The 25423-nt window shown below is 46.8% G+C and overlaps 2 protein-coding genes across 2 annotated transcripts in view; both read left to right on the top strand.

The window, feature by feature from the left end:
* The window catches only part of ERP27 (endoplasmic reticulum protein 27), a 34213-nt gene extending 17165 nt beyond the window's left edge, over positions 1–17048 (top strand). The window contains exons 7-8 of the mRNA XM_080393232.1: positions 198–4424; positions 14313–17048. Of these exons, the coding sequence (XP_080249358.1) occupies positions 198–242 (45 nt within the window). The 3' untranslated portion in view covers positions 243–4424; positions 14313–17048. The remainder of the gene's footprint in view (positions 1–197; positions 4425–14312) is intronic.
* Positions 17049–19064: 2016 nt separating this feature from the next.
* On the top strand, positions 19065–25361 carry MGP (matrix Gla protein). Its single transcript, XM_080393221.1, has 5 exons — positions 19065–19222; positions 21915–22067; positions 22851–22886; positions 24043–24118; positions 24989–25361. The coding sequence occupies exons 2-5, from the start codon at positions 22007–22009 to the stop codon at positions 25122–25124; spliced, it is 309 nt and encodes a 102-aa protein (XP_080249347.1). The 5' UTR covers positions 19065–19222; positions 21915–22006; the 3' UTR covers positions 25125–25361.
* Positions 25362–25423: the final 62 nt, after the last annotated feature.

Here is a 25423-nt window from a genome sequence, read left to right as displayed (position 1 = left end):
CCTCCCTCTGTCAAAGCTCGTCTTCCTGATGAGGCTTTGTGTAGCAGTACCCTGTCTTGTGCAATTGAAATGGGATAGGGGCAGGGCAGTGGCATAGACAGCAGAGGGAGGCATTTAAGTTGATATATTTTCTTTTATCACTATGCTGAGAAACTAAGCAATGTCAAAACTGATTTCATGCCTCTAATGTTTTTTAGAAAGTCGACGAACCTGAGAAGGCGGCTCTCAATGAGGAACTCTGATTCTTTCTCAGCCAACAGGATGACTTTGACCAGAGTCATGTTTCTGGTGTATGAAGAGTTCACTGAGCCCCACAGCTCAGGAATTCCTGGGATAGTAGTGTTAAGGAGCCAAGTCAGTCATGGATTTCCATATTCATGCTGTGTATATACATGCTGTCTGCTCTCTCTAAGAATCTCTTCTCCCTTCTTATTTGTTGGTTTCAGCCTTCTCTTCCCAATACTCCAGGAGCTCTAGTATTGCCCTACACTCTGTCCTTCCAGGTCGCCTTTGTTGGAGCAAAGGGTGGGTGATACAGCAAAATGGCAATATCAGAGATAAAGCTTGTAGTTTCCAGAGATCTGTTTCCCCCATTCTCTTTGCTTTTGGTGCCATGCTGGGATCCACTGTCAGCCTCTCCTGACACTAGGAACAGATTCGTTGCTTGATGTCACAGGAACTTTTCCATTTCTTTTACTAAATAAAGCAGAAAGTGAATAGCCTAAATTTTAATGCAAATATCCGATTTCCCACTCCCCATGTCTTTCACTTAAGGACAAAGCCTGTGTATTTCTGAGAGAGTAAGCTCAAACACCTCCTTTCTCTGAATTTAACCAGTTTTGCAATGCCTAACAAGGCAGATTCGTTGCTAAGAATCATTCACCATGGAATGGGACCCACCAACAACAGATATTTCCACCAGGATGAGGGATTTGTGTGAAGGCTGAGAATCAGAACAGTACTGGGTACAGCAGATCTGAGCTGGTGCAGCAAAAATGGATGAGCCTGAGATGCAGGCTGAGGCTAAGAGGAATGGGAGCTGTGGCAGAAGGGCAGTAGAAATTTGCACTGCAAGATATGGGATATCTCCACACTACATTAGAGGGAAAGGCTAATGTCTGTGCACTGACCTCAGACATCCCTCAGAGGTCCCAGTGCTGGTGTACAGGGGATGGGGACTTTGCAGGTGAGGTGTATGAGCTACCCCTGTTCTGCTGTGCTAGATACATGCAGTAGGCTTGCTTCATACTTGGCTCAGCAACCTTTGGCATGAAGTATGGATGCTGTTGTCAAACAGTGACTGCATTTTCTGTCAGGGCTTGAGAGACTTGGCTTGGGACAGGGAGTCTAAGAGGCATAGATCTGGAGCTGAGAAGCCTCAGCAATTTCTTGGAGATTAGCCCAAGGTGAAGAACTGGGAATAGAAGAATTTGTTCTTGCAGATGAGGCAAACACAGCTCACCACCACAGATGGGGAAGTCAGGAGCTGGAAGGGATGCACAAGTAACTGCCAGCCACCATGACGAGAGCCGAGGCTTTCAGTACAAAGAAGATGCAGGTGCCAATCCTGTGTTAGCTCTTGCCTCTTCCACGTGGATCAAGCTGATGTCTTTCATCTCCCTGAGGCTCTGTCTCCCACGCAGATGGACTTATCTCCTTTAGTGCTCTACCCTTGCTTCCCCTCCACTTACCTAAAGCAAGCCCAATGCTGTAACATTTGGTATGGGGAATCAAAACTGCTGAACATTTCCAAGGAAGAGTGGTATGACCAAAACAGTATTCAGGATTATGCCTTGTGTGGGCAAGGATGGGAAACTCTCTCCCTTCAAGCAGGCTTTTTCCTAAGAGGCAGAGTGATGGGCAATATGGGGACTCAGGAGCTCCATGGTCAGTGCAATAGCCAAGTATTGTTTCCTAAATGAGACAGTTCAGAAAAGAGCAAAAAAAGAGGGAGGAAAGGGGAGAAAGACAAATCACCTCTGTCTGTTCAGTTGTCCCCATGGCACAGCTGAGAGTTGCCTAACCTCTCGTTTTCATGTGGCCTATAAGAACCTGTGACATTGTTTCTGGACACAGCTTGACAATAACACTGAAGATGTCAAGGGAGAGGTGCGTTTGGGGCATTATGTGCTGCATGTTTCTTTCTTTAGCCTGGTAAAAGTGGAGGCACCTGCTCTCAGCCCATCAGACTGTTTTATTGGGGCGTCCTCTCTTCTGAGCAGCCATTTCACAGTGACCTTCTGCCTGTAGTCCCAGAAGTGGAGATGTCACCATCACCAGCTAGAATGTACAAGGCCATAAGGTTTGGGCCATGGTGTAGTGTTCGTAACAGCTGGAGTGAGTCATCTCTGCAAACATCTCAAGTGTCTTTTTCTCTGAAGCATAAGACTGTTCAGGGTGGGTCACATACCTGTCACTGGTTTTCATGTGTTGGATTTACAGGCTAGTCGTGGAGCTGCAAGTGAAGACTGCTTCTCAGCGGCACTTCTTGGCATGGAGGGTCTTGCCTGTAGCATCACACAGCTGTGCTGCAGCCTCTCTCCTGCTCAGTGAGCTCACCCAGGAGATGCTGTTGGTGAGCAGAGCAAAGCATGCCCTCACCATCAGTAGGGCCAGGGAAGAGAACTCTCTGCCCTAGATGACCTCTTGAATGAGCATGTGTCTAGTGGCAATTTGTATGCCTGGATCCTGTTGGATGCTCCTGTGGCTTTTGCGCCTTGAAGAAGGGTGCAGAAGTACATGAAAGCCCTTCTTCAGTGTGCAAAAGCCACAGCAAACCAGTCAGGCTGAGGGCAGGAGGCTGAGCCCCAGGAAGAGTCTAAGGTGTCAGAACGTCTCGCTGCTTTTGGCTGGTGGCTCAGCCCCTGGGGTGGGCAGAGGTTGCAGTGCTGAACTGGAAGGGCGAGTATGAAGCCTCGACTTTGGTGCTGGAGTTCCCTGAGTAAAGCATGAGGCTTGCTAGGCCTGTGTGTGCCCTGTGTGAGGGGCATGGTGGAGGAAGGATCAGTTGTATCTGACTCTAGGACTGTGTGAAGGCCTAAGTACAGGGCTCAGCACCTCCAAAGCACTGGGGAGCCACAGGGTCTCATCCAAGACTCTGTCACACACTACAGCTTTGAGGATCAGAGATGGCTTACCTCACACTGGCCCAGAGTCCAGGCAGAGCAAACTCATACCTGCCTTCCAACATCCCCATGTCAGTGGTGTGTGATGGTTTTGAACACCTGATTTTATTACCAGTCCTAGAACACGTAGGACTCTGTCTCCTAGCAAGGGCTCTGCTTGCATTTCCTCTATGGGAAAATTGCTCCTTGTTATGGCTATAGCTTGTTCCTGCCTAGGAAGGGTTGTACTGCTTTCTCTGCAATTAGGTAAAATGAGAAAGTCTTCTGCAGAGACATCTGTGAGGAGCCTTGGTGTTGTAGATGTTTCCAGCATCAGACACCTTTGTGGTCCATACCAAACAGAGTGGGGGGAACTGGCCTGCTGCGTGGGCGTCTGAGGTTCATGTCTTGGCCCTGTGCAGACACAACAGCTGCAGGAATTGGGCACAGCGACGTGACTCTGCCTCAGTGCTGAAGGGAAACAAAACAGGACATGAATGAAGCTCTGGTTCTGCAAACAAGCCTGGGAGCAAAAGCAATGTCCCCAGTGACTGTGTTCACTGTGTACACAGCTAATTATAGGGACAGCTTTTCAGGAGCTTCATTATGTACACTGGGGAGTTTAATACCCTTTGCACCTACCAGAGCTCTGCACCTAACTAACAACATTGGGAGCACAAGGCAGCCACAGGAAAAGCCTCCTCCTCCTCAACTGCTCTGCAGTGCTCTTTGGGACTTGCACAGCACAGACAGCCCCGGAGCGCTGCACTCAGGATGCCCTGGGCACAGGCAGTGGTGGGCGTAGAGCCAGGGGATCTGCCTTAATCCCTGTGCTCAGAAGCTTCTGCAATGGAGCTTTGGTGGGCTCAGCCACTGCGATGGGGCATCCGAGGTAGAAATGGGAGGCAGAATCTTGTGGAGGGGCAATCTCTTTGTTGTTTTAGTTTGGGTTTTGTCCCCATTGTGTTATCTCTGACTCAAATTTGTGACATACTTGGCCCAGATGTCTGGAGCTGGCTGGGGAGGCTGGATTGGTTTTCAAGAGGAGGAAGTGCTAGATACAAACTGACAGAGGGCAGGATGTGTGTGTGTGTGTGTGTGTGGTCCCTTTCCCCTCAGTGTTGTGGAGATACTCTGCTGTGGGAGCCGTGGCTCTGCAGCAGTACCTGGACTCAAGGGACATTCAAACCAGCTAAGATAGCAGCCAAGCCTGCCTGACAGCAAAGCGAAGCTGTGGAGGCATGCAAGAGCTGCCATCCTTACCCCAGGGAACATGGAACTGGGTGCACTGTGGAAGATGCAACTTCACATTCATCTTTGGTAAGAAAGAATTTGAACATCTCTAAGAGCAGAATATTAGAAAGAACTGGAGGTTTGGCAAGGGGACTAACATTTTTGTATTTTATCCCCCTGAACTGTTGTGTGTGGCATGTAATAGGCAAATGTAACTTAGAGGTGAGGGCTGGGTCTCAGGAGTGCTCCCCACATATCCTCCCCAGGCAGAAACCAGCTTCCAGGTCCTAGTGGCATCATTCAACTCTCTTGGGCACTTTCCTTTGGTACTTCCAAGTGCCTGGAGATGCACAGGTTTATGTTACAGGCCTCTTCTCAGCATTTCCTACTGGTTGGCAGGGTGTTACTCCATGCAGTATTCAGCTTTCATCAGAAATCTCCTGGATACACACATTCCTTAGGAGTCTGACTCTGGGTCAGGGATGTCACCAGGCAGCAAGAGGTCTGAGAGAAGAGCTGGTGCTGAGTTTCTGCTCTTTTGTCCTGAGGCCCACAGAGCAAGGTTCAGCTCTCTGTTGCTTTTATCCTCCTCTTTCCAGCAGCTGATACAGTGCCATCTTCATGTAAATCATGCTGAATATTAGTTGAACAAGGCTGTTTGGGAAAGAGAGTGTTCAACAGGATACATGCAGTGCCTCAACTGTTGGGACTGCTATTTCTACTCACTTGTGTCCTTCAGCACAGAATTTTTTTTCTGCCTTTTGTGTAGCATGGCCCCAAACCAAAGTTTTGAGCATTGCTGAATGCAAGGGAATTAGACCTCTGAACAAGCCCTTGTCAGTTACAGGTTGAACCAAGACTTTCAATATGAACATCTCTGTGCCTCAGCTTTGTTGCTGCAGTCCCCCTGCTCATGGAGTGCTGGGTCTGGCCATGAGTGTCTGCTGAGCTGCAGGGAGTCTGGCTGGCAGGAGAAGGAACAGAACAACCTTTGCATCTGCCCTGAAGAAGAGGAGCAGGCTCTGGTTTCTGCATGTGAATCTGCTTGGTCAGCAGTGATCCTGCTCTTGGCAGTGGCTGGGAGATGCTGAGAGGCCTCTGACTGACAGAATGAAGGGAAGAGACACCTTCCAGGGCATGTGACCCCAGTGCCTTATACACACAGAGGACCACTACCAGCACAGCAAGGTTGCCTGGCTTGCTCCCCAGGCAGGACTGAACCTCCTACTTTTCTTCTAGGGACCGTGCTAGGCACCAGGGCCCTGCCAACTTTGAATAAAAATTTTAAAATTCTCTCTGTTATATACTAGAATAGCTGTCACAGGATGAACTTCATGGTGCTCAAGTCAGATCTGATCTCATGCACAGAAGTCCATCACTGAGCTGGGCCTGAGTTCCCAGGAGGGGGAGGACATAGCAAAGATTTAGTGTAAGATATTGTAGGAACCCTTGTCCTCCTTATAATAAAAGGAGGAAGGGCATGGCTGGCTGATGCCTCTGTTCATCTGGAAGGAAGCTGAACCAATAAATCTGGGCAGCAACAGTAGAAGCCAACACTCTTGCAGATGGAAGGACTGCAGGGCTTAGTCATTCTGCACCTCCACACAGGATGGCTTCCTCTCAGTACCACTAATGGCAGCTCATGGGCCAGCAAAGAGGTGGGGGCAGTTGATACAGGAGGGGGAAATATTGTCTGAAGGATGCAGTTGGGGAAGTGGTTTGCAGGACCATGAAAGAGCAGGGCAAAGATGAGCCAGAGGCTGGTCTTAGAAAAAGAAAGTGTTTGCCCAAGGGGTGATGTGGTCAGGGACAGGGGCAAGGGTCAGTGAGGAAAGGTGCTGAGTGGGTACCTCTGGGAACTGATAATGATGGAGAGGAGAACATAGCAGTGTTTTTTCTGAGGCTGTGAATCAAGTACTTCTTTGACTCATTTTGGCTTAGTCACTAAGGAAACTTCAGAGGAATATTCTCAATGGAAAAACCTACAAAGCCACAAGATGCACACTGAAGAAGAAAGTACTTGTTCTCCCCTTTGAATTTCACCCTTCTCTGCTAATGTACCTACAAATCCAGGCAGGCAGGCTAGTCCCATGAGCTGCAAAGCAGTACATTTCTCTGGATTAGAGGAAAGGCCAATAGATAACAGCCTCCCTGCCTGCTCTAAGCCTCCACATGTGGCAGCTGTGCAGAGTTGCCTTCTGTATCATGGCTGTAGCCAGCACTGTGTCCCTCTCTCCTTATGCTCACCAGGGTTCAAGCCTTTGAATCCTCCGTGCATCACAGCAGCCCCTGGAGCCCCACCCTGTCCATGAACATGGTGAAAAGCCAGACCCATCCACTTTCCAGCCTAAACACATGGGCTCTGTGTGCACTCCAAGTTCCTCCTTATCCCTGTGTTACGAGTATTATATACCCTTCATGTCTCCCACCTCTCTCTTTTCCTAGGCCAGAGTTCACATTTCATCCTCTTGTTAGGGGCTTTGTGTGAGTCTATGCCACTCATGTCACGTGGCTGTACAATGCTTTTATCACCATCATTATTTCTTGCCTTTTATCTGGTAGCTGGGGTGTTGGTAGTGTTGTTTTCTGTAACTTTCTCAGACAGGACTGAGAAGCACATCATTGCTTCCATAGGTACCAGAAGACATAGTTAACATTGGTGCACTATAGTTCTTTGGTCTGTGTGGGCAGCTAGAGGGAAATGCCACATCCTTGGATCTGATAATCAGCTATCAGGAAAGAAGGATGGGATCTTGCAGTTTTCCTGTTTTTTGTTTTGTTGCTATTACTCACTGAAATCAATGGAATAATCACCTCCAGAAAAACCGTTCATCTGTTTCCTTATCCACTGAATAATACAGGGCTGTATGACCACAATATTCTGTTTTAAAATACAGACGTGATACTTTCAGTATAAATCTGTTGTGCTCTGAGTATTCTTTGGCATTTTGGAATTCAGTGTGGGTGTTGACCCGAGGCTATTTCATGACTTCCCTTTGTGATCAAGACTTTTATTTTTCTTGGCCGATTATTTCTGTTCTTTGGCTGAGAAACAGAAGAGAAAGACAGTAACTTATCCCAGATTGTTGAGGAGGCCAGTGGGCAGAGCTGGAGAGAGAATCCAGATCTCCTGTATCCAGATTTCCTGAGCCTTAGCCATATGGCCAGTTTCTCTTCACCCTCCATCTCCCTGTGACTCCCGATGGCTACTTTCTTAAGTCAAAATGGCAATCTTTGGCCATGAATCAAGGGCTGCCTTGTTTGGTTGCTCTAGCTTGGCACAGCTGAAGCTGAACGGATCTGGATCACTGCTTTCACTCAATCTCTCACTCCTTGCCAGTGAGAGCTTTCCTCCTGAAGCAGCTATCTTATCCCTGTGTGAGCCAGTGGGGAATGTGCTCCCTTGCCATGTGGCTTTCCCAATGCAGTTGCAGTGCTCTCTTGGATCCCTGGGCATCCTGGATTTCAGACTCCATCTTGTAGCAATGTTTTCAGGCTTTCTCCCCTCTTGAGGTTCTGTCAGTAAAGAAAATATTTTGTATTTGCCTATTCAATATTTTAATATAATTTTAAATAATTGCTGAATATGTAAAATTTATTCTGTTTAAAATACTTTATTCTTAAGATATTAAGAAGATATCTTTGCATATTAAAAAAAAATATCTATGGCAGGTGAGAGGAAAATGTGAATGAGCCCCTGCTTGGTACATTTTAGTCTTGGCAAGACAGTAGCAGAAAGGCAGGGATTGTTAAAGTGAAAGGCTATTTCTGATGCTATAACTGAGATAGTGATGCTTATTATCAAAGGATCAACCATCTTTAAATGGTAATCAGCCTTTTTTACACAGATCCATCCTGTCATCCAGGAGTCTGGATGCTGGCACAATTAATGGGTCTTCCGAAGTCTTCTGTCATGCAGTTCCCTAGCATGGAAACAGCACATCTTTGGTTCTCTGCTGTGACTGGTTAACTCACACAGAGCTGTACAGCACTCCGGAAGGATGCAATCCTTCCACAGACAAGCAGCCAGGAGTAGGGTGATCTAAGAATCATCTCGCTAGGGTTGTCCTCGGTATCCCAAAACAGAGTCTTTTCTTTCTGCCTTGCTGTCTGTTCAGCAGCATTGAGACTTTCAAGGGTACAAACCACTCCACATGACACTTCTCAGACTTCAGGACGGTGCTGGCTCTAACTACACTCTCTTCCTCTCTGCTGGTTCCCTGTTTCTGTGTAAGTGACAGGCCCTCTGACCCTTGCTATGATTTTATTTATTTTTGCCCACCCCATGCTTTGGAGGCAGTTCTATCCCAAACATAACCCTGCTGCTCCCAAGGGAAGATGCCTGCTTTTATAAAGAACAAATACCCCGTGCAAAGGGAGAACAAAGAGAACCCACCAGGCACCCTCCATCAGAGTGGTGATGAAGCAAGCCTTTAGCAACAAGAAGGAATAGATTAACTACCTTGCCCTGGGGGCCCTGTTCACCCCAAGACTTCTGTTTGGGCTCTGAGTCCTGCAAGTGAAATTTCAGTGGAGCCTTGCTTGGCAGGTCTGGCTCTGTGATCTAGGACAATGAACCCTCCTTCTTTTAATAGCAAAGATAACTATATCCAGGACATTTAGAACCTGAGACACTGCTTTACCAGCATTTCACATGGTAGGACTGGATTATTTCTGTGGCAGTTCCTACGGAAATTACATGGTTTGTGTGTCTGCTTGTCCTATCCCACCTTCCAAATGCTCAGACACACCTGACAGCAGGGCAGTGGTCTCTAAGGTATTATGGTGCCACTGGTTTTGCAAGACTAGGTGTTGGGCAGAGGAGGGAAGTCCCAAAAGCTACACCATTAGGTTTGTTATGCCAGGGGTTCTGTGGTCTTGCTCGTAACATGCCCTCACATCCTTGCTGGGACCCTCAAGCCCCCCAAGATGAGCTGCTTGGGAGCTGCTCCTTGCCCATTGCCTTGAATGGCATCAACATTCTCCGACTCACCTCTGTGCCCCCTTCTTGAAAATCCAGGCAGGAGTGTTTGCTTTGATTTGGGCTGGGGTTAGCTGAATGCCTGTCCTTGTGCTGGGAATCCACGCAGCATGCAGACCTAAAGCCCCTGCAGAGTGGTTGGCTTCTATTTCTAGCTGTGATGATCAGCCAAAGGCTTGGTGCTGGTTTGTTTGTGTTTGATATATTAGATCTGTCTCTGTGAATTTCCCTGTGACAGACAAACATGACACGGATGGGTGGTGTGTGTGGGAGGGGGCTCCATTTCCAGACAAGCACCTTCCTTTGCTTTTCCCCCAGCCCCACAACCCACTTAGTGAATTTCCAGGGACCCTGTTCCCCAGGTCACTGACAAAAGCAGCAAAAAACAGCAAGGAGGAGGGGGCTGAGGGAATGACATGGTTATCTGCCCCAAAAGCACTCCCAAATGGAGAGCAGAGGTGCCAAAGTCCTGAGATGGGCCCCAGGGTATCAGGACCTATGTTTGATTGCTGGTTGGTTGTGCAGCTGCTATTGGCAACTGCTTTGCTCTGTCATTTGGGCTTGGTTGTGGATGCTTCCCCTGCCCCCCTCCCCAGCAACTGGGGCCCCTCTCCATTACACTCCCCTGGCCATGGCACCCTCCTGCAGGCTTTTCTCCAGGGCAGAACAGGGCTTGGAGCAGGTGGGAGGTGGCAGTGCCGTATCTGTGATGGAGGGGACAGACAGCCTGGAGAAGGGGCTGGGGCTGCTGCCGTAGTGTATCGCACTGGCCAGCTGGGGCAAGGATGGAGAGGAGAGAAAGCAGAGTGGGACAGGGGGAGCTGAGACTGGCTGTGGACTGTGGTTTATAGCTGCTGTTGTTCAGCCCCATGGCTGGAGCATGGTGAGCAGGTGCAGAGCGAGGAGCCTGACACCTCTCCTGCCCAGGGCTGCTGTTCCTGCATTACACTGCATCTCCCTGCAGTGTTGGGAGCCCAGTCCTGGAGCCAGCACAAGTCACAGGCTCAACATCACCATGATCATCAGCAGCCCTAAAGACAGAAAAGGGCTGGAGGTATGCCCTGGCTGTCCCTCTGCCTTTTGATTCAGTTTCTGGACAGCAAGGCAGGTCAGGTAAGAGAAATGGACGCTCAGGAGGACACATAAACATGCAGCTATTGTAGGAGAAGCTGGGGTGCTTAAGTGAGCAGTAGCGGGGAGCTCAGAGCACCGGCAATGTGGCAGGTGGGGCAGGCCCCCTCACACCCTACAGCTGAAGGCAGGTCATGAGCCCATCTTTTCTGCAGGCTGGGGAGGGCAAGCTGATCCCTGTGGCTGGTATTAGCATCCTCACCTCACCCAGAGCTGCTGATGTGGACATTCACTTTGTTTTGTATTTGCTGTAAACACATGGTGACTGACAGGTTTGTCCTTCTTCCACGCTGGGAATGCAGCTGCCCCTAGCTTGGGGAAAAGCCCTGCTGCTGTATGCAGCCCTCAGTGTCCTGCTTGCGGCTCCTTTCCCGCTGATACCTTGGACACCCTGGTATGGGGATTTAATCTAGTTAACTGGCATTCACATCTTCTGCTACCTGTTCAGGCCCACAAGGGTGTATTGTTACTTCACTCCTATTTAGCAACTTAATTTCCCAACAAAATCAAAGCCTGCTGAAATAAAGTTCAGACACATATATGTGAGTTAGCTTATGCTGGTCATCTCAACCTGTGGCTATCAAGAAAGTCCCTGGGCCCTTTTCTCTTGCTTTCTGAGCCAGTTTTCTCCACTGCAACTGCTGAACATTGGCTGAGGTGTTGAGGTTTCATGTTACCGCAGTAGCCAGCTGCAGGACAGCAGCACAGAAGAAACCCTTCTCGCAGCCCAACATCTTTTCAGGGAGCTCACATGATTCAGAAGGCTGCAGGAATGAAGGACAGCAGCCACCGGGCAGGAAACAGCCTTAGCAGCAACCCAGCAGAAGCCCTTTGCTCAGCAGCAGCTTAAAGTCAGCTTTGTGCCTCAGGGCTAAGTCCCCTCTGCCCGGAGGAGGCAGAAACCTGACCAAAGCGATCTCAAGTGCTTGCTTTCAGGCAGGAGGGAAGGAGCTAAAGCCAAGCTCTCAGCTGTCACTCCAGTCTGGCAGATTTCTCTTCACTGGGCGTAAAGAGCTCCTTGTAACATTCCCGCTGCTATTTTACCGATGGCCTCTCTCTGGAAGCGCAAGCCCACTGTGATAAATTATTTTCTTACCTTCTTATTATCTCATTATCTCCCCAGCTAAGGCATAATGACAGCAGATTTCTGTTTAGCAGCCTGGTGTCTGCAATGGTTGCTGGAGGTCAGCAACAGATTATCATTAGAGCGATAGTGCAGAGTGGGCCAGAGAGATCAGATAATGCAGAAGAGCTCCAGGGGCTGAAAAAAGGTTGAACTTGGGATGCCTGTACATCATCTGTCATCACCAAGCCCCAGGCTTGCGGCCTTCAGTAGGTTCACTAGTGAAATGACCATCTAGAAAGACAGATGCCTACCTCAAATAGCTGAAGTGACAGGCAGATGGTAGGCCAAGTAACATAGGGGAAGGTTTGTTCTACAGATGTGTACAGATGTTTGGTAAATAACATATGCACAGCAGAGATTCTCATACTACGTCTGCTTGGGAAAATGTATTAAAAAATGTCCTCATTAATCTTACACTTAGCCAGCCAGCAGGTTTGTAAATACTTGTATACCCAACATGGGACTTGTGAAGTGGTTTTTGCTGATAAATGTACAACAATATTTTCCAGTGCAGGCATGGCTGTAGGTGGGAGAAGTGAGAAATCTCAAATAATACAGCCCAATTGGTGCCAGGAAGTATTGTAAACAGATCCTGTCACTAAAACAGAGAGGGAAAAAACATCAATTAAAGCCCAGGAAGGACAGAAGTGTCTTTTCTGGCAGGAGTCTTTAAAGAAAGGCCCTGCTATGGAAATTTGCTGGCAGGAGTCTTTAAAGAAAGGCCCGGCTATGGAAAAAAACTCTATGCAACTTCTAGGACTGATATATGCTATAAGTCATATGTGTGATTTTATGTGACTTTTGGCACCTGTATTGAGTCTTAAAATGCCATCCTTTATCATGTGTGGAGATATAAAAGGGCAGATAGTTTCAGCACAGCAGATCCCAACCAACGCTGACCAAGCCAAGTGAGGGAGGATGTTGAGGCTGGGTTGGATGGGGCTTTGAGCAACCTGGTCTAGTGGAAGGTGTTCCTGCCCATGGCGGGGGGGCTGGAACTAGATGACCTTTAAGGCCCCTTCCAACCTAAACCATGCTATGATTCTATGAATCCAAGAATGTCACCTCATGCCTGAAGCACTACTGCCTTGCTCTTTTTCTTGTGCATCTGTGCCATCCATTTTCTCCCAGAGTCTAGCTAAGAGGACCATGAGCCAAAGTGGAAAGAGCTCTGAAAGAAGTTTTTTACCACACAGACCACTGCCCAAGCTGCAGAATGATGTGAGATGGTTTTGGATGAAGACTTTTCCATTCTGAGGACATCACAATGTCTTCATGTTACTTTTTGATACCTCATTTTGTAGTAAATACTGTTGCAATATTGGAGGTCAATGTGAGACACTGCAGAAAAGGAAGGTTATTTTATTGTAAGCCACACTGGTTTCACTCACTCAGACTAACACTTTCATAACCACATATCCATAAGCACCAAGATGCATTTGTTCCTACTATTTGGTTTTCTTGCAATCACATAAAAGTTTCAAGGCATGGGCTCTGGAGTCCTCATCATGTCTCCTGGGTTTCTCTTAGTTTGACCACCATATGCTCATTTTAGATGCATCTTTTGCATCCTTCAGGACCTGGTAGTGACTATGATCTTTTGCCTCTCCATCTTTTCCCATATCTGAGGATCATTAGGCCTCATCGTGTTTTGTCTTTTCATCTAGGTATCTTATCTCTCAATCTTGTTCTTTAATTTATCACCATCATCTCTAGTGGTTTGAATTTTTCCTTTCATTAAGCCTGTCCTAAAAAAAGGACATATCTTGTTTTAAACTGTGCTTTGTTTTTCCCAGTCTGGATGTCCAGAGGATTGGTGTGTCAATATTTGGGATTTTAATGATCTACTAATCTAGGTGCCATCAATATGTGCTGTTTTTGTAGCCCTTCTTATGCCTTTCTTCCCATTGCTTCCACACCCTGACCTCTTCTTTGTTCTCCGTTTTTACTATTCTTATTGTTTTTTTTAATAATTTAAAGGAAATTATGACCACTAATGACAAAGACATCCCTGGTAAAGCGGTGACTTCTGAACTTCAATGCCATTTTAGGAAGAAGGAAATACTAATTGAAAAGCAATAAAAAATGACCTGATTTATCTTTCCTTCTCCTTTAAAAATTCTTCTGTGCTTTATGGGAACATGAAATTTCTTAGCAAAAATAACCAATTGTCAAATTTAATACAAATAAACCATAAACATGTATCCAAAAAGCATATAATTAGCCTGTGAAATTCATTACTAAGGAAGGTCATCAAGTCAAATGACTTGGCTAGCATGTGATGTTAGGAACATTAATATAATTTGTAGTTATGCACAGCAAGATAAGAGTAATCAGATTTCGTGCTTTAAGGAATAAGAATGTCTTTCTTCTTGCTACAAACAGCATTTCACAATTAGCTCGGTATCATGCATTTTCCCCCACCCTCTAGCCTTCCTTTGAACTCTATCAAATATTGAAAACAGAGGCCAAGACCAGGGGCTTGGTGTGCCACAGAAAAAGTTATTTACCTAATAAACACAAAATTTATGATACTGTAGATACTGAATCCAAGACAGAACAAAGAAACATATATAACGCTACAGGGATGCTTGTAAATATTTCAGTGGCCTGCTGCGTTCAAGACAGACAGAACAGAAATCTTTCATTCCAATCTTGGCTTCACAAGGACTGGCAGGTTTTGGAGCTAAGTTTGTTGTTGAAAAAAGAGGCATTATTGTTATTTTTTGTTTACCAGATGGATGAGAAGAGTGAAACCACAGCTGCTTTCTAATCATTCTGCCTGTCTGGACAGGAAGTAAGGCGGGTAAACCTTATCTGACCCGAAAGAATGAATCAGGTCAGGACATTTTTGTGCTCGTGGTGAAGTGAGGGGCATGAGGGTGGAAAAGGAAGAAAGATTTCTGCTCCCCTTTCCCATAAGAGTGCTTCCCAGAAGCATGCTGTTTTCATAGTAAGAGTTCAGACTTTTTGCTTGCTTCATTTTTCATAGGATACTTGAAGTTCAAGCAATTCTAGTTACTTATATGGATTGTTTAATCCCTACACAGTAGCCTCTGCCAATTTTTTCAATATCCAAATAATATTAGCGTTATCCTCTCCCTTCCATCCCAGACAGCAACAGAACTAGGCTGATCAGTGTACGTGGACATGTGTGGGTGGGTGGAGGGGAAGCCAAATGAAGCGACCGTTAGGTCTTAGCCCTGAATGCTTTGGTTGCTTTATTCAGTGAATTAAATAACCTTGGTTTGTCGTCTGTGAAATTTTAGTCTTCTGTGCTCATGAACTTCCCGTTACCAGTAATCTTTTTTTTCACTGTTTCAGCCAAACACAGCTGTTCTAGGAAATCTTGGCTGGAGAGAGTCGGGCTTTAAAGTAATGCAATGATATCCCATGGAGAAGAGTGCTGAGTACTGGAGTTGAAGGACTGAGCCAGGCTCGCTTTTTGCAGCAAGCAGAAATGGAGAGCAATGAGTTCTTATTGAGCCGTACTGCTGACCCCAAATGCTCCTTTATTTATACCCAGACTGTGATTTTTCCAGGCCACTGGACTTCATTTTGAAGTCTGATGGATTATTACAAGGAGTAACATCAGGGATCACAACTCCATAGGCCATGACTGTGAGGTTGTATCTTACCACTGATCTCTGAATTTCAATAGATTAAACATTTGACACCACCAACTGAATATAGTGGCTAAACCCCTCCCCAATCTACCAACCAATCAACCAGCCAAACAAACCCCACAGTTTACCAGTTGGAAACTTCTCCTTGTGGTCGTGGCTAATGTGGAGACAGGGTCAAATTATGTAGGATACTGCAGGTGGAAGAAGAATTATCCTCTCACCATCTGGCTTTTGTCAGGGAGGAAGGATCTGGACCGTTTGATGGTGTTTAATTTCACTCCTGCTCCTTGGCACTGTGATACAGAGCAACCAGTTATCCCAGAGCCCAGAGTGATGCCCATCAGGCTGAATGTACAGGTGTGTTCCACAACCACGGGCAGGGGAAAGTCATTGGAATTCATTGTGTAGGATGAAAAGGGGAGTTTCTGAAATGCACCCTGGTCCAAAACACTGGAAGAAGCATGAAAGAAAATAGCTGCGAGCTGGCATGGGAACCTTCCTCAGCCACAGAAAACGGACACTATCTGTAATCTTCTGAGAATGGTTTCTACAATACTCATAAGACTATACATGGATTCACTTTGTTAGAAGAAGTTTCAATTAGAACCAATGCGTAGTTTTGCACTAGAAACTTATTTTTGCACAAAGCTGTAATGCTGGTGGCAAAATTCTTCTCGGGAAAGGTGGAAACAAATATCAAAGATATGCGCTTAAATATTTTTAGGGAAAAAGAGCCACTTATTTGTTACAAATTTACTCTTCTCACCACCCCACCAATGACATGGAAATTAATAATTTCAGTTATTTTTTTTGGAAAAAATTGTTTGATTGTTGTGAAACTCGATTTCTCCTGTTTCTGTGCTCCCCCTTTCTTTTAATATTTGGAACGTTTTAAATCTAGTTTTGAAATGTTTAAATCTGTGTTTTTCCCAGGTTGAACTGTCTATTGAACTAGTTTTAGGGTTAATTTTGAGTAGCTGCGTGAGTTTGCTGCCAGAGCTAACACATATTCATATATATATATATATATATAAAGTTCTTTAAATGTCTGTAATGTGTTCCATTTATTTTTATTTCACAGTCTTTTGACTAGCTCCTGTGTTTAAAAAACATCTTGCTTTCTAAAGCTTAGTGTCAGTATGCTGCTTTTCAGCACGATTTATTCCATGAGGTTGTTGACTTTAATCATATTATGGATACTCGGACACTGCTACTTAGTGGCTCAATTATACTTGCTTCTTGGATCAGTTCCTAGGTATTACTTAGGACTAAATGAAAAAATAAAAATAGTCTTGTTTTCTCATGTGCTGTAGAACTAGTTGTTCCAAAAAGCACTTGTTTATCATGTTGAGAAATCGCTTCCTAAGCCACAGATCGTGTGGTGGTTGACTAACTTACATCCTGAAACACAAGAGCAAGCTTGGAAAGGGCTGTCCAGATTGGTGAGTCCAGTTACTTGATACTCTGGACAACTTGGGTTTGGAAACCCTCCTCTGTGACAGAGCTGATAGGGTCTATTCCCTTGCTGCAGTGCTCAGTGACTCTGCTCAAACCTTCCTAGCATGAGCTGGGCACTTGGTGAGGGACACATGGATATGGATTAAGACCCTAAAGAGGCTAGAAATGAGAATTTTCCTAAACATGAGAGCTGTGGGCTCTGCAACAGCCCCTGGAGGAGTACTGGAAACAACACCTAATTGCTAGTCCATTGGTCTACTGGAAAAGCCTTGTGGACAGCCCAGGGGAGGAGAGGTTTGGTGACTCCCACAGTCTATGGTAAGAAGATCTGTCATTTCAGGGATGACTGCAACTCACCTCGCCTTATTAGTCCTCACCTATACCACTTCCCACAGGAATTCTTCTTCCATGAACATGGGTGACCTGAGCCACGCAGAGGACTCCTGCTGAGGTCCCACTGGTATCTTTATCCAGCGGCACTAACAGGTGCCCATCTCTGCTGGCACATTCTCAGTAGACATCTCAGAATCAGTATTCTGTGATCACCTCTGGGTCACAGTTGTTACTTTTGTTCCCTGTTTACTTCCAGTTTATAAGCTTTTAATTTACAGAAGGTTTCTTACAGCTAATCCCCATGGAAGACCTTGACTTTATGCTATAGCATATTACTCTGTTTCTGTTACTCCAGCTTTCAAGGTCATCTTTTTACTCCTGTATGAGCTCTCAGACCTCCATTGCACTGATGTTGCTTTCATGCTTTGTGTTATAAACAAACTTCCTCCACAAGTATTCCCATTTTAAGCCAGTCATTAATGGAATTATTCAGTAAAGCTAGTCCCAAGAGAAATTCAATTAGTAATCTCTGAACATTTCCCCTTTCCGCTGCTCAAGCTTCTGCCCCATTTGTCTGGTTCTTTACCATCTCACAATTTTGGCTTTAATGCCCATTTTCGCCAACTTCAGCAAAAACTTGCCAGATGGCACAGGAGCCAAGGCTTTTCCAATATGTAGACAGATGAGTGTGACCAGATCTTCTGAGTCCTGATTTCTTTCAGTGTTCAGCATGTCACAGAGCTGAATATTCAGCTGTCCCTGAAAGGTGGTAGAAGAGGGCAAGAAATATCCTCCTGTTTGTATTGACTTTCAAAGGCGGCTCATGACCATGTGTCCTATACCTTCAGGAAAGCTCAGGATTGCTGTTCTCAGGTTCTGAAGGCCAAAGCTGCTTGTACAAGGGTACGTGCTATGTGGTACCTTGTTGCCACAGGTAAGTCTGAACTTTCCCAAACTTATCAAGCACTGTAGGAGCTAAAGATCCCACCCTTGGACAGGAGCCCCTCACTGTTCTTTGGGAACCAGGCAAAAGTACATAGATCAAAAAATGCATGTCAGCTCTAAGGTGACAATGTGTCCTATACAAGCACAGCAAATCCCACCTCTGTCCCAATAATTTGGTGGTTCTTTAACTCCATGGTTATACTATCATTTTCATTTTGCAACCAAGGATGTAAGCCTAAGACCAGACAAGCCACACTCACCAGTTGTTTGGTTAGTGAATAGATGTGATGGGTTTTCTCACTTAATGTCCTGAGCCACTGATTCTGCAGCTGGTCATCCCTTCCACCTCACTCCTGCTGAGCTCAGTCCATCAGGCTTTGCCTGCCCTTACTGAAGGATGGGACATTATGCCAGCACCCATGCCAAGAATGCACTGGGCACAGTTCTCTGCTAAGTGAGGGAGCACTGATGCAGGTTGCTACTTGCATGGGTTCATCATCCCAGCATGGTGCACTTGTGCTCTTGGCTCAGGTGCAAGCAGGGCCAGAAGCCCAATAACCCAGCCCGGCAAGCACAACTACATATCCTGGGTTGTCTGACACGTTGTCCAGCACTGCTGTGAGTCTGATCTGAGCAGTGAGGGTGCCTTTCAGGGGCTTGGGTTTGTGCACGCCAGCTCTTTGCCACAAAAGGTTTGTCACTTTTGGAGGTTTCAGAGCTGCCTCTAAAAGCAGACACTTTTGTTACGTGAGTTTTCAGCCTGCCATTAAGAGGGAGGAACAGACAGTTGCAAAAGGAGCATGAAAGGAGATGGAAGAAGGCTCCTAGCCTCCTGCTCCCCATGGAAGAAGGTGCCCTGGCCAGCAGTGCAGCTCTAGTTAGAGCACAGCCAGGGAAGGAGGGTTTGGAGGGGGAAGTGTCTTGCTGCAGGGAACGAGACTCAAGCTTGTCCTCAGACCTGTGCCCACTCCCTGCTTCTGGGCACAGGAAGGCAGCCTGGATGTGGTGATGACCCCAGTAGCCCCTGGTGTCTGTTCTGGTTCTCTCCCCTCCCTCTTGGCTCAGTTCAATGTGACTGTTGGTTTCCTGATCGTGGGCAGAAGGTGTTTTTGGCAGAGAAGGTGGTAGCTTGGGGGTGGATCAAGAGTGGGAGACAGAAGAGGGGAGGAGTCACTGATTGAGGCTAATAAATAAAGGGCCCCTCTTCTTCAGTCCAGGGTCCAGGACGCTGGGAGAGCTGCCCCTTCAGGCAAGAGCTACAGGCTGGCGGGGAAGTGACAGCTTAGTGAGTATGCAGGGACTGCCTTGCTTTTCTTGGATGGCTGCTCATTATTAATATCTTGCCGGTGCTTCACAGCTGCAGAATGTTAGGAGTGGTTGCTATGGCGTGTGAATTATTGTGATTCTCCTCTCCAGCAGAAGACAGGTCAGAGGACTGATTTTCTGATCTCCCCTTTATTTGGGGGACTGTGGATATTTCCCTGGCATTTGCAGGCAATTCATCTTAGCTTCTTTTTTTGAATTTCTAACTAGGGGATGCTGCTAGAAAGCAGGGGGAGTGGGCTCACTATGCTTCATGGTGTGTTACCTCAGGGGACAGCCCAATGATACTGGGGAGGGGAGATATATGCTGGAGAAGTATTGAGTGTAGGAAGAGCGAAAAGAAGTGCTTTTGAAAGGGAAAGTGTTCCCCAAAGGAGATTTGTTGGTATAGGGCTGTGTAGTCAGCATGTTCATTCATTCCTTGGAAAATGCATGGCCTCTGTGGTGAAAAATGAAACATTTGGGTTAAAGTGGTGTTTGTGGCTCTTCTGTGGTTGATGGCAGGGGATGCTCAGGCATCCTGGGATCAGAGCCCTCTGAAATGGGAGCAGAGTATTCCAGGGAGCATTGTGCTGTGCCCTGAGTGAAAACAGGTAAATAAAGAGGGTTTGGCTGGAATGTGCATTGGAGTTTCCCACTCAGCAGCCTCACCTTCATTCCAAAGTACTCCCAACATCCTCCTCTCTGTATCCCACTGCTTTCCTGCTGGGGCCTTTCCTCCAGCCTCTCCCTCAAGCCTCCCTTTCTTGGCAGATCCCACAAACTCCCAGAGTGTACAAGACATTCAGGAAGCAGATAAAATCCACATTCAACATGAACTCCAAAACCGTGGGCTCTAAAGAATGCAAACAATCCCAGAGCAGAGAATTCCCTTAAAGAGACGGAGTGGCAGGGCACAGAGGGACAGCAGAAAAGTCTCAGTTCTCCTCTGACCTTGTGTCTATAGTAGACTTCTGGGTTTTGCCCCAGCACAACCTATTTTTCCTACTTATCTCAGTCTGAGCACTGAACTGGCAGGATGTGGATGGTATGGGGGGCATACATGGTGCAGGACTGAGCTGCTTTCCATGTGGGGCAGGATAATGGGGAAGAAAAGCAATTCTTTCTTTTTGGCCTGAAGTTGAAGGCCCTGCTCATTTTCTCTCCCAGTGACCAAAGGCTTCAGGCAAGAGCCATAAGTTTGGCATTGAAAGGGTAAGTTGTAAAGCCCAGAGCAGTTTTGCTCCACTGAACTTTCAGTCCCCATTGGGGAAGTGCTAGGCTCCAGCTAGCTGTTCCTGTAGTTCTTGGCTGTGTCACCTGCAGCATCCTCCCCAGACTGGCCTCTGCAGGTGACAGCAGTGATAACACCACACCGGCTTGGGGGGAATGGCCTGCACCCAGAGTGCACTCAGTCTGCACCTTGTCAGTGAGAAATCCTGATGCCTGCATGTAAGCATGAACAAAACGAGCAGTCACCACAGCTTGGATCAGACATAACAATGTTTATGTCTGTGCCCTTGGCTCATCCTCAGGCAATATACATGGTTCCAGACCCACCACTGCCATGGGGGAGGGCTGGCAGGCACTGGGTATCCACCTTCCCTCCCTGCCTTGCCTCTAGCAAACTACTCCCCTTTGTTTTTCACCCAGCATGCATGGCCATCTCTGTAACTCCTTCATTCTTCTTTCACTCCCTCCTACTGTACCACAGAGCTGAAGAGGGGAACACCCCATGTTTTGTCCATTGCTGCTGTCCGTGATATTAGTCCCAGACAAGCTCTTTAGGTGCTAGAAGGCAAAGTAATGCTTTCAGAGACTGCTGGCCTGGGAGATTAATCCCAGCTGAAAAATCTTGCATTGACACCTGACTTCACTGCCCAGTGGGATGAGGACTGTTAGTGCTATACCAGAGAGCAGCAGTCCTGAGAGATATGGTTACCTCTGCCTTCACCAAGATGTTGTCCCTTAGGCTGGAAGAACAGTATAGGGTCAGGACCACAGTGAGGACATGTAGAGACAGAGTTCTGGGTGCTGCTGTCATCTCAATGCAAAAATTATGATACTTCCAGCAGAAGGGATCCTTCTAGGTTACTGCTTGTCACTCCTGAGGCAGTAAAGTAGGAAAGGGGAAGGGACAGTAGGGCTGGATTCCTCTTCTGACAATTGACAGGCTGGAACCACAGCAGGGGCCAACTGGCAGGAGGGGGACCAAGTGGGGAGGGAGTGTTTGAAGCCTCATTCTCTATGTCTCCATTGGCAAAACAGCCAGAATGGTTTGGCCTGGGTGTATCCAGACAGAGGTTGGCAAGGGCAAAGAAAGCAGATCAGAGGAAAAATTAGAAAGGCAAACATTTACATTTGAAATCAGCACACACCTCTCCCTCCGGGCCCCCAGCAGCCCCTGAAATTCCTTCCACTTGCACAGCCAGCTTTTCTGAGCATGGAGTGCTAGTGACATGTTTGCCTGTGAATTATGGCCCCCAGCCCTGAACTGGGAGAGGAAGGGGGCATGCCCTCTCCTTCCCGAAACCTGATTCAATCTGCTAACAGAGGATGTTTTGTAATGGCTCCATAAAGAGTGTATACCAGCCAGCCATCACCTTCCCCAGGCTCTTCGTGGGCCCCCTCCTGGCTCTGTTTTCATAAGAAGTGTTCCACTGCTAATTTTGCAGGCAACCCAGAATCTCCAGCTGCCCTCAGTGGGAAGAGAGGAAGGAAGACACAGTGAGAGAGACAGTGAGAAATTCCTCCCTGCACTGGCACAATGCGCACTCTCATCATCCTTATGGTCCTGGCTATCTTGGTGATGGCTGCTACTTGCTATGGTAGGTGACCTTTTTTACTGGGTAGAGTGATAACTACAATAAACCTGTAGACATTTTTGGATCTGTTCAGATGGTTTCTACTCAACTTTGTGTCTTCTTTCTCCTTAACTTGATCTCTTACCTGCTTTCTTGCCCTTGTGTCAGATCCTCCTAGCCCTGCTCCAGACATGTCAGTTCCAGGTATTGTGGCTTGTGGTCTAGGATGCTTCAACCTCTTCCTTTCTATTCCAGTTCACCTTGCAGACTGCTCTTCTTTTTGTCCCTCTGTTGTCTGGACTACAATAAGAGTTCTTATTCTTAACTTTTTTCCTTGTTAATGGGGAGATCTCTCCTTCTCCTTTCGTAATATCAGCCCCCTTTTCCTGTGAGGCACACAGTTCCATACTAATGGGATTAAGATACTGTTTCATGCAAGAGTCGAGCACATCTCATTGTACTAACCCATTTCCTAAGAACCCATGCAAGCTTTGAAGGTAAGCAGGTATCATAGCCACTGTGGTGTCAGGAACATGAAGGTGAGGAACTATGTTTGAGAATCACACACTGGAAGACCAAGCACAAGCCTTGAAGTTCTGCCTAAGGCACCAGATAGCTCCATTCTAAACTCCTGAACACTCAAAACTCCTCAAGGTCACACCACTGATACCTTTCTCTTCCTTTTAAACAGGTGCCTAAAAATGTGGCTTCTCTGATTTGTGAGTGTTCTATTGATCTGTGGTGTGTGAAAGACTCTGAATCCCATCAATACTGTGTCTTACCATGTTTCACTCTTTCTTTCCCCAGAGTCCCGTGAGAGCATGGAATCCCATGAGTATTTCAGTAAGAGACTGCTTTACTATCTTCTTTAATTTGAAGTGTGCTCAAGATCATATTCTTGTACCGTAGGGATTAAATAAGCAGAACCATTCAGTCCAGGGAAATTGAATTTACTGGGTGATGGCGTTTCAGGATGAAAAGCAAGAGAGTTAAAAAGAGACTTCACATGTTTGGGCACAAATGCATAACACTGTTTTGCAAAGAATATAACGAGAATTGGAAAACAGAGTTCAGATCCCTGCTAAGTGCACCTAAAAAAGGTTAAGTGATACTAAAAAAAGACATTGCTCAAAAAGCCTGGGGATGAGCATGGGAATAGGTACTGCAGAAGGCAGTGACATGATTTGTTCTCCCCCAGGGACAGGGAGAGCCTTACTCTCAGCACCTTGGAAGAAGCAGGTGGGATGTGTGGGCAGAAGGGATCCTTTGTCTGGAAGAGAGAGTTAGTGTTACAGGAAGAGCATGAGAGGGTGGAGAGTCTCACTCTGGAACAAGTGATATCCTGGAGGGGTTTGAGAACAGAGGGATCAAAACTAAAAAGAAAATACACCATCTGGAAGAAGGACTTCACAAAGAAGCTAGTCAGAAGAACAAAGGCACACAGGCCATCTAACACCAAAGACATCCACAGACTCCTGAACTCTGCAATGGGACTGTGATGTTTTTCAAAAAGGATGGAAGGGGCCTTCAGGCACCTCAGTCCAAAACTGCCACACAGACTGCTCAGTGACTGCCTAATCTTGGAGGCAGATAGATTTACTGAGGCCCTTCTTGTTTTTACCTGTAATTTCACAATTCTCGTAATTCTGCTGAGTGTGCCCAGACATCCCATGGTCTTGCACCGCTTGGCACCTACCTCTTGGCAAAGTTCCACTCACTCAGAAGGGCTGTGGCAGAAAAATCACAGTAGCTTTTCCTCGGGTGGCTTTAATAACAGCAGAGTGAGAGCAGCGTGTGCACTTCCATACAGGCTGCACAAGCCAGAGGGAGAGCCTGTGTATGAACCAGCAAGGTGGGCAGCAGGAAGCATTAAAAGGTCCTGGGTTTCACTGTGCATGGGAGGGTGGGCAAGTAGGTTATAAATGTGGAAGCTAGCTTTTGTTGAAATCTGGCCTTGAAAAAGTGTCTATCTGCTCTGAACAATGCCTTGTCTTCTCAGGACCCTTCATCAACAGGCGAAGTGCCTATGACTTCATACAAGCTCATGCAAGACTACAAGCCATCTCTCAGGAGAGGTACGTTATGGCCTCAGGACACTGAGGATAGGGGTGGGGAGAGGTGTCTCCCTGTCAAGCACAGGCTAGTACCAGGGGTGGAAGCCACGGTGACTTCTGAGAAGCCTCAGCCCCTCTGTCAATTCAATGTGAGGTGCCCGTGAAGTTCCCAACCTTGGGAGAGGTCAGAACTCAGCAGAGAGCGAGTCCTTGTGTTTGAGGACATGTCATGTGCTGGGAAGGCTCTGTTTAATTTGTCTGAAGGAAACACCAACAGGAGAAGGAATCAGTGTGGGAAGCTTTGTTAAAGATCTTGATCTAGTTCTCAGATCTCATGTGGAGTTTGCATGACCTTTTCTAAATCGTAGGGCCATCTGGGGGCCAACTTGCCTCATCTATAAAATGCAGATATAGGTGGTTTCATGCCTTATGCAGGGCTTATGAAGATAAAGGCTGAAGCACAGAAATCATGTCTTAGTGAGGTGTCAAGGCAAACCTTCACAGTACTGGGTGGCCCCTTTGCAGGCTGCTTCAGGCCTTTGTTCCATGCATGGCTTTGGGGAAGAGCAGAAGAGCTGAAGGCAGCAGGCTGGGGGGACTGCAGAGGAAGGACTCTTCCTCAAATTGAGGCACAAGCCACCTCCCTTTCCCCACCACCCTACTTAGCCCTGAAATAAAAGGTTATGTGAGGAGGCAAAACATTCCTGCTGCAGCCACATCGCTCCCAGGGGTGCGGTGAACACAGAAGCTGGTATGCTAAGGTCTTTGTAGCTGGATGATGGAATCTGTTGATGGACCTTTAATCCTGGAGCGGGGTTGTGGGGCAGAAAAGGGCTGTAGACAGATATTTAAGATGACAGTGCTTACTCCTTACCTCTCCTATTTTTGCAGGATCAGGGAGCGTAATAAGGCGCCACAGGAACTTCGGAGGGAGATCTGTGAGGACTACTACCCCTGTGATCCTGCTTCTCTCCATGGCTATCCTTCTGCTTACAGGCACTATCTTGAGAGGAGGAGGACTAAGTAATGGATGACCTGTCCCCAGCCTGAGGCCTGGAGCCCACAGCATCCTCCCAAAATATGCAATGGCTCTGAAACATATTTAGTTGCTCATGTCCCTGTATGTTATCCTGCCCGCTGCTTCTCTCCCATCTAGCCATGGATTCCTACACTGTGTTAATTAGCCCTGAGCTGATGTAGCAGAGATCAGAAAGAGTTCAGGATGTGGGTATTTACTACACAATAAATTGCTGGTTTTATACTATCTTCTCATGAGTCACAGTATTTTGGTGTGTGTGTGCGCTATATTCCATGAAGAAGCTCAGT

The sequence above is a fragment of the Falco punctatus genome (assembly GCF_963210335.1).
Source record: "Falco punctatus genome assembly, chromosome: 6".
Lineage (NCBI taxonomy): Eukaryota > Metazoa > Chordata > Aves > Falconiformes > Falconidae > Falco > Falco punctatus.
This window is presented reverse-complemented; position numbering and strand designations above follow the sequence as displayed.

Coding starts and splice junctions, on each gene's coding strand:
- MGP (XM_080393221.1), top strand. CDS start 22,007: ATGCGCACTCTCATCATCCTTATGGTCCTGGCTATCTTGGTGATGGCT. Junction 22,068..22,850: donor GATGGCTGCTACTTGCTATG/GTAGGTGACCTT, acceptor TTCTTTCCCCAG/AGTCCCGTGAGAGCATGGAA. Junction 24,119..24,988: donor CAAGCCATCTCTCAGGAGAG/GTACGTTATGGC, acceptor CTATTTTTGCAG/GATCAGGGAGCGTAATAAGG.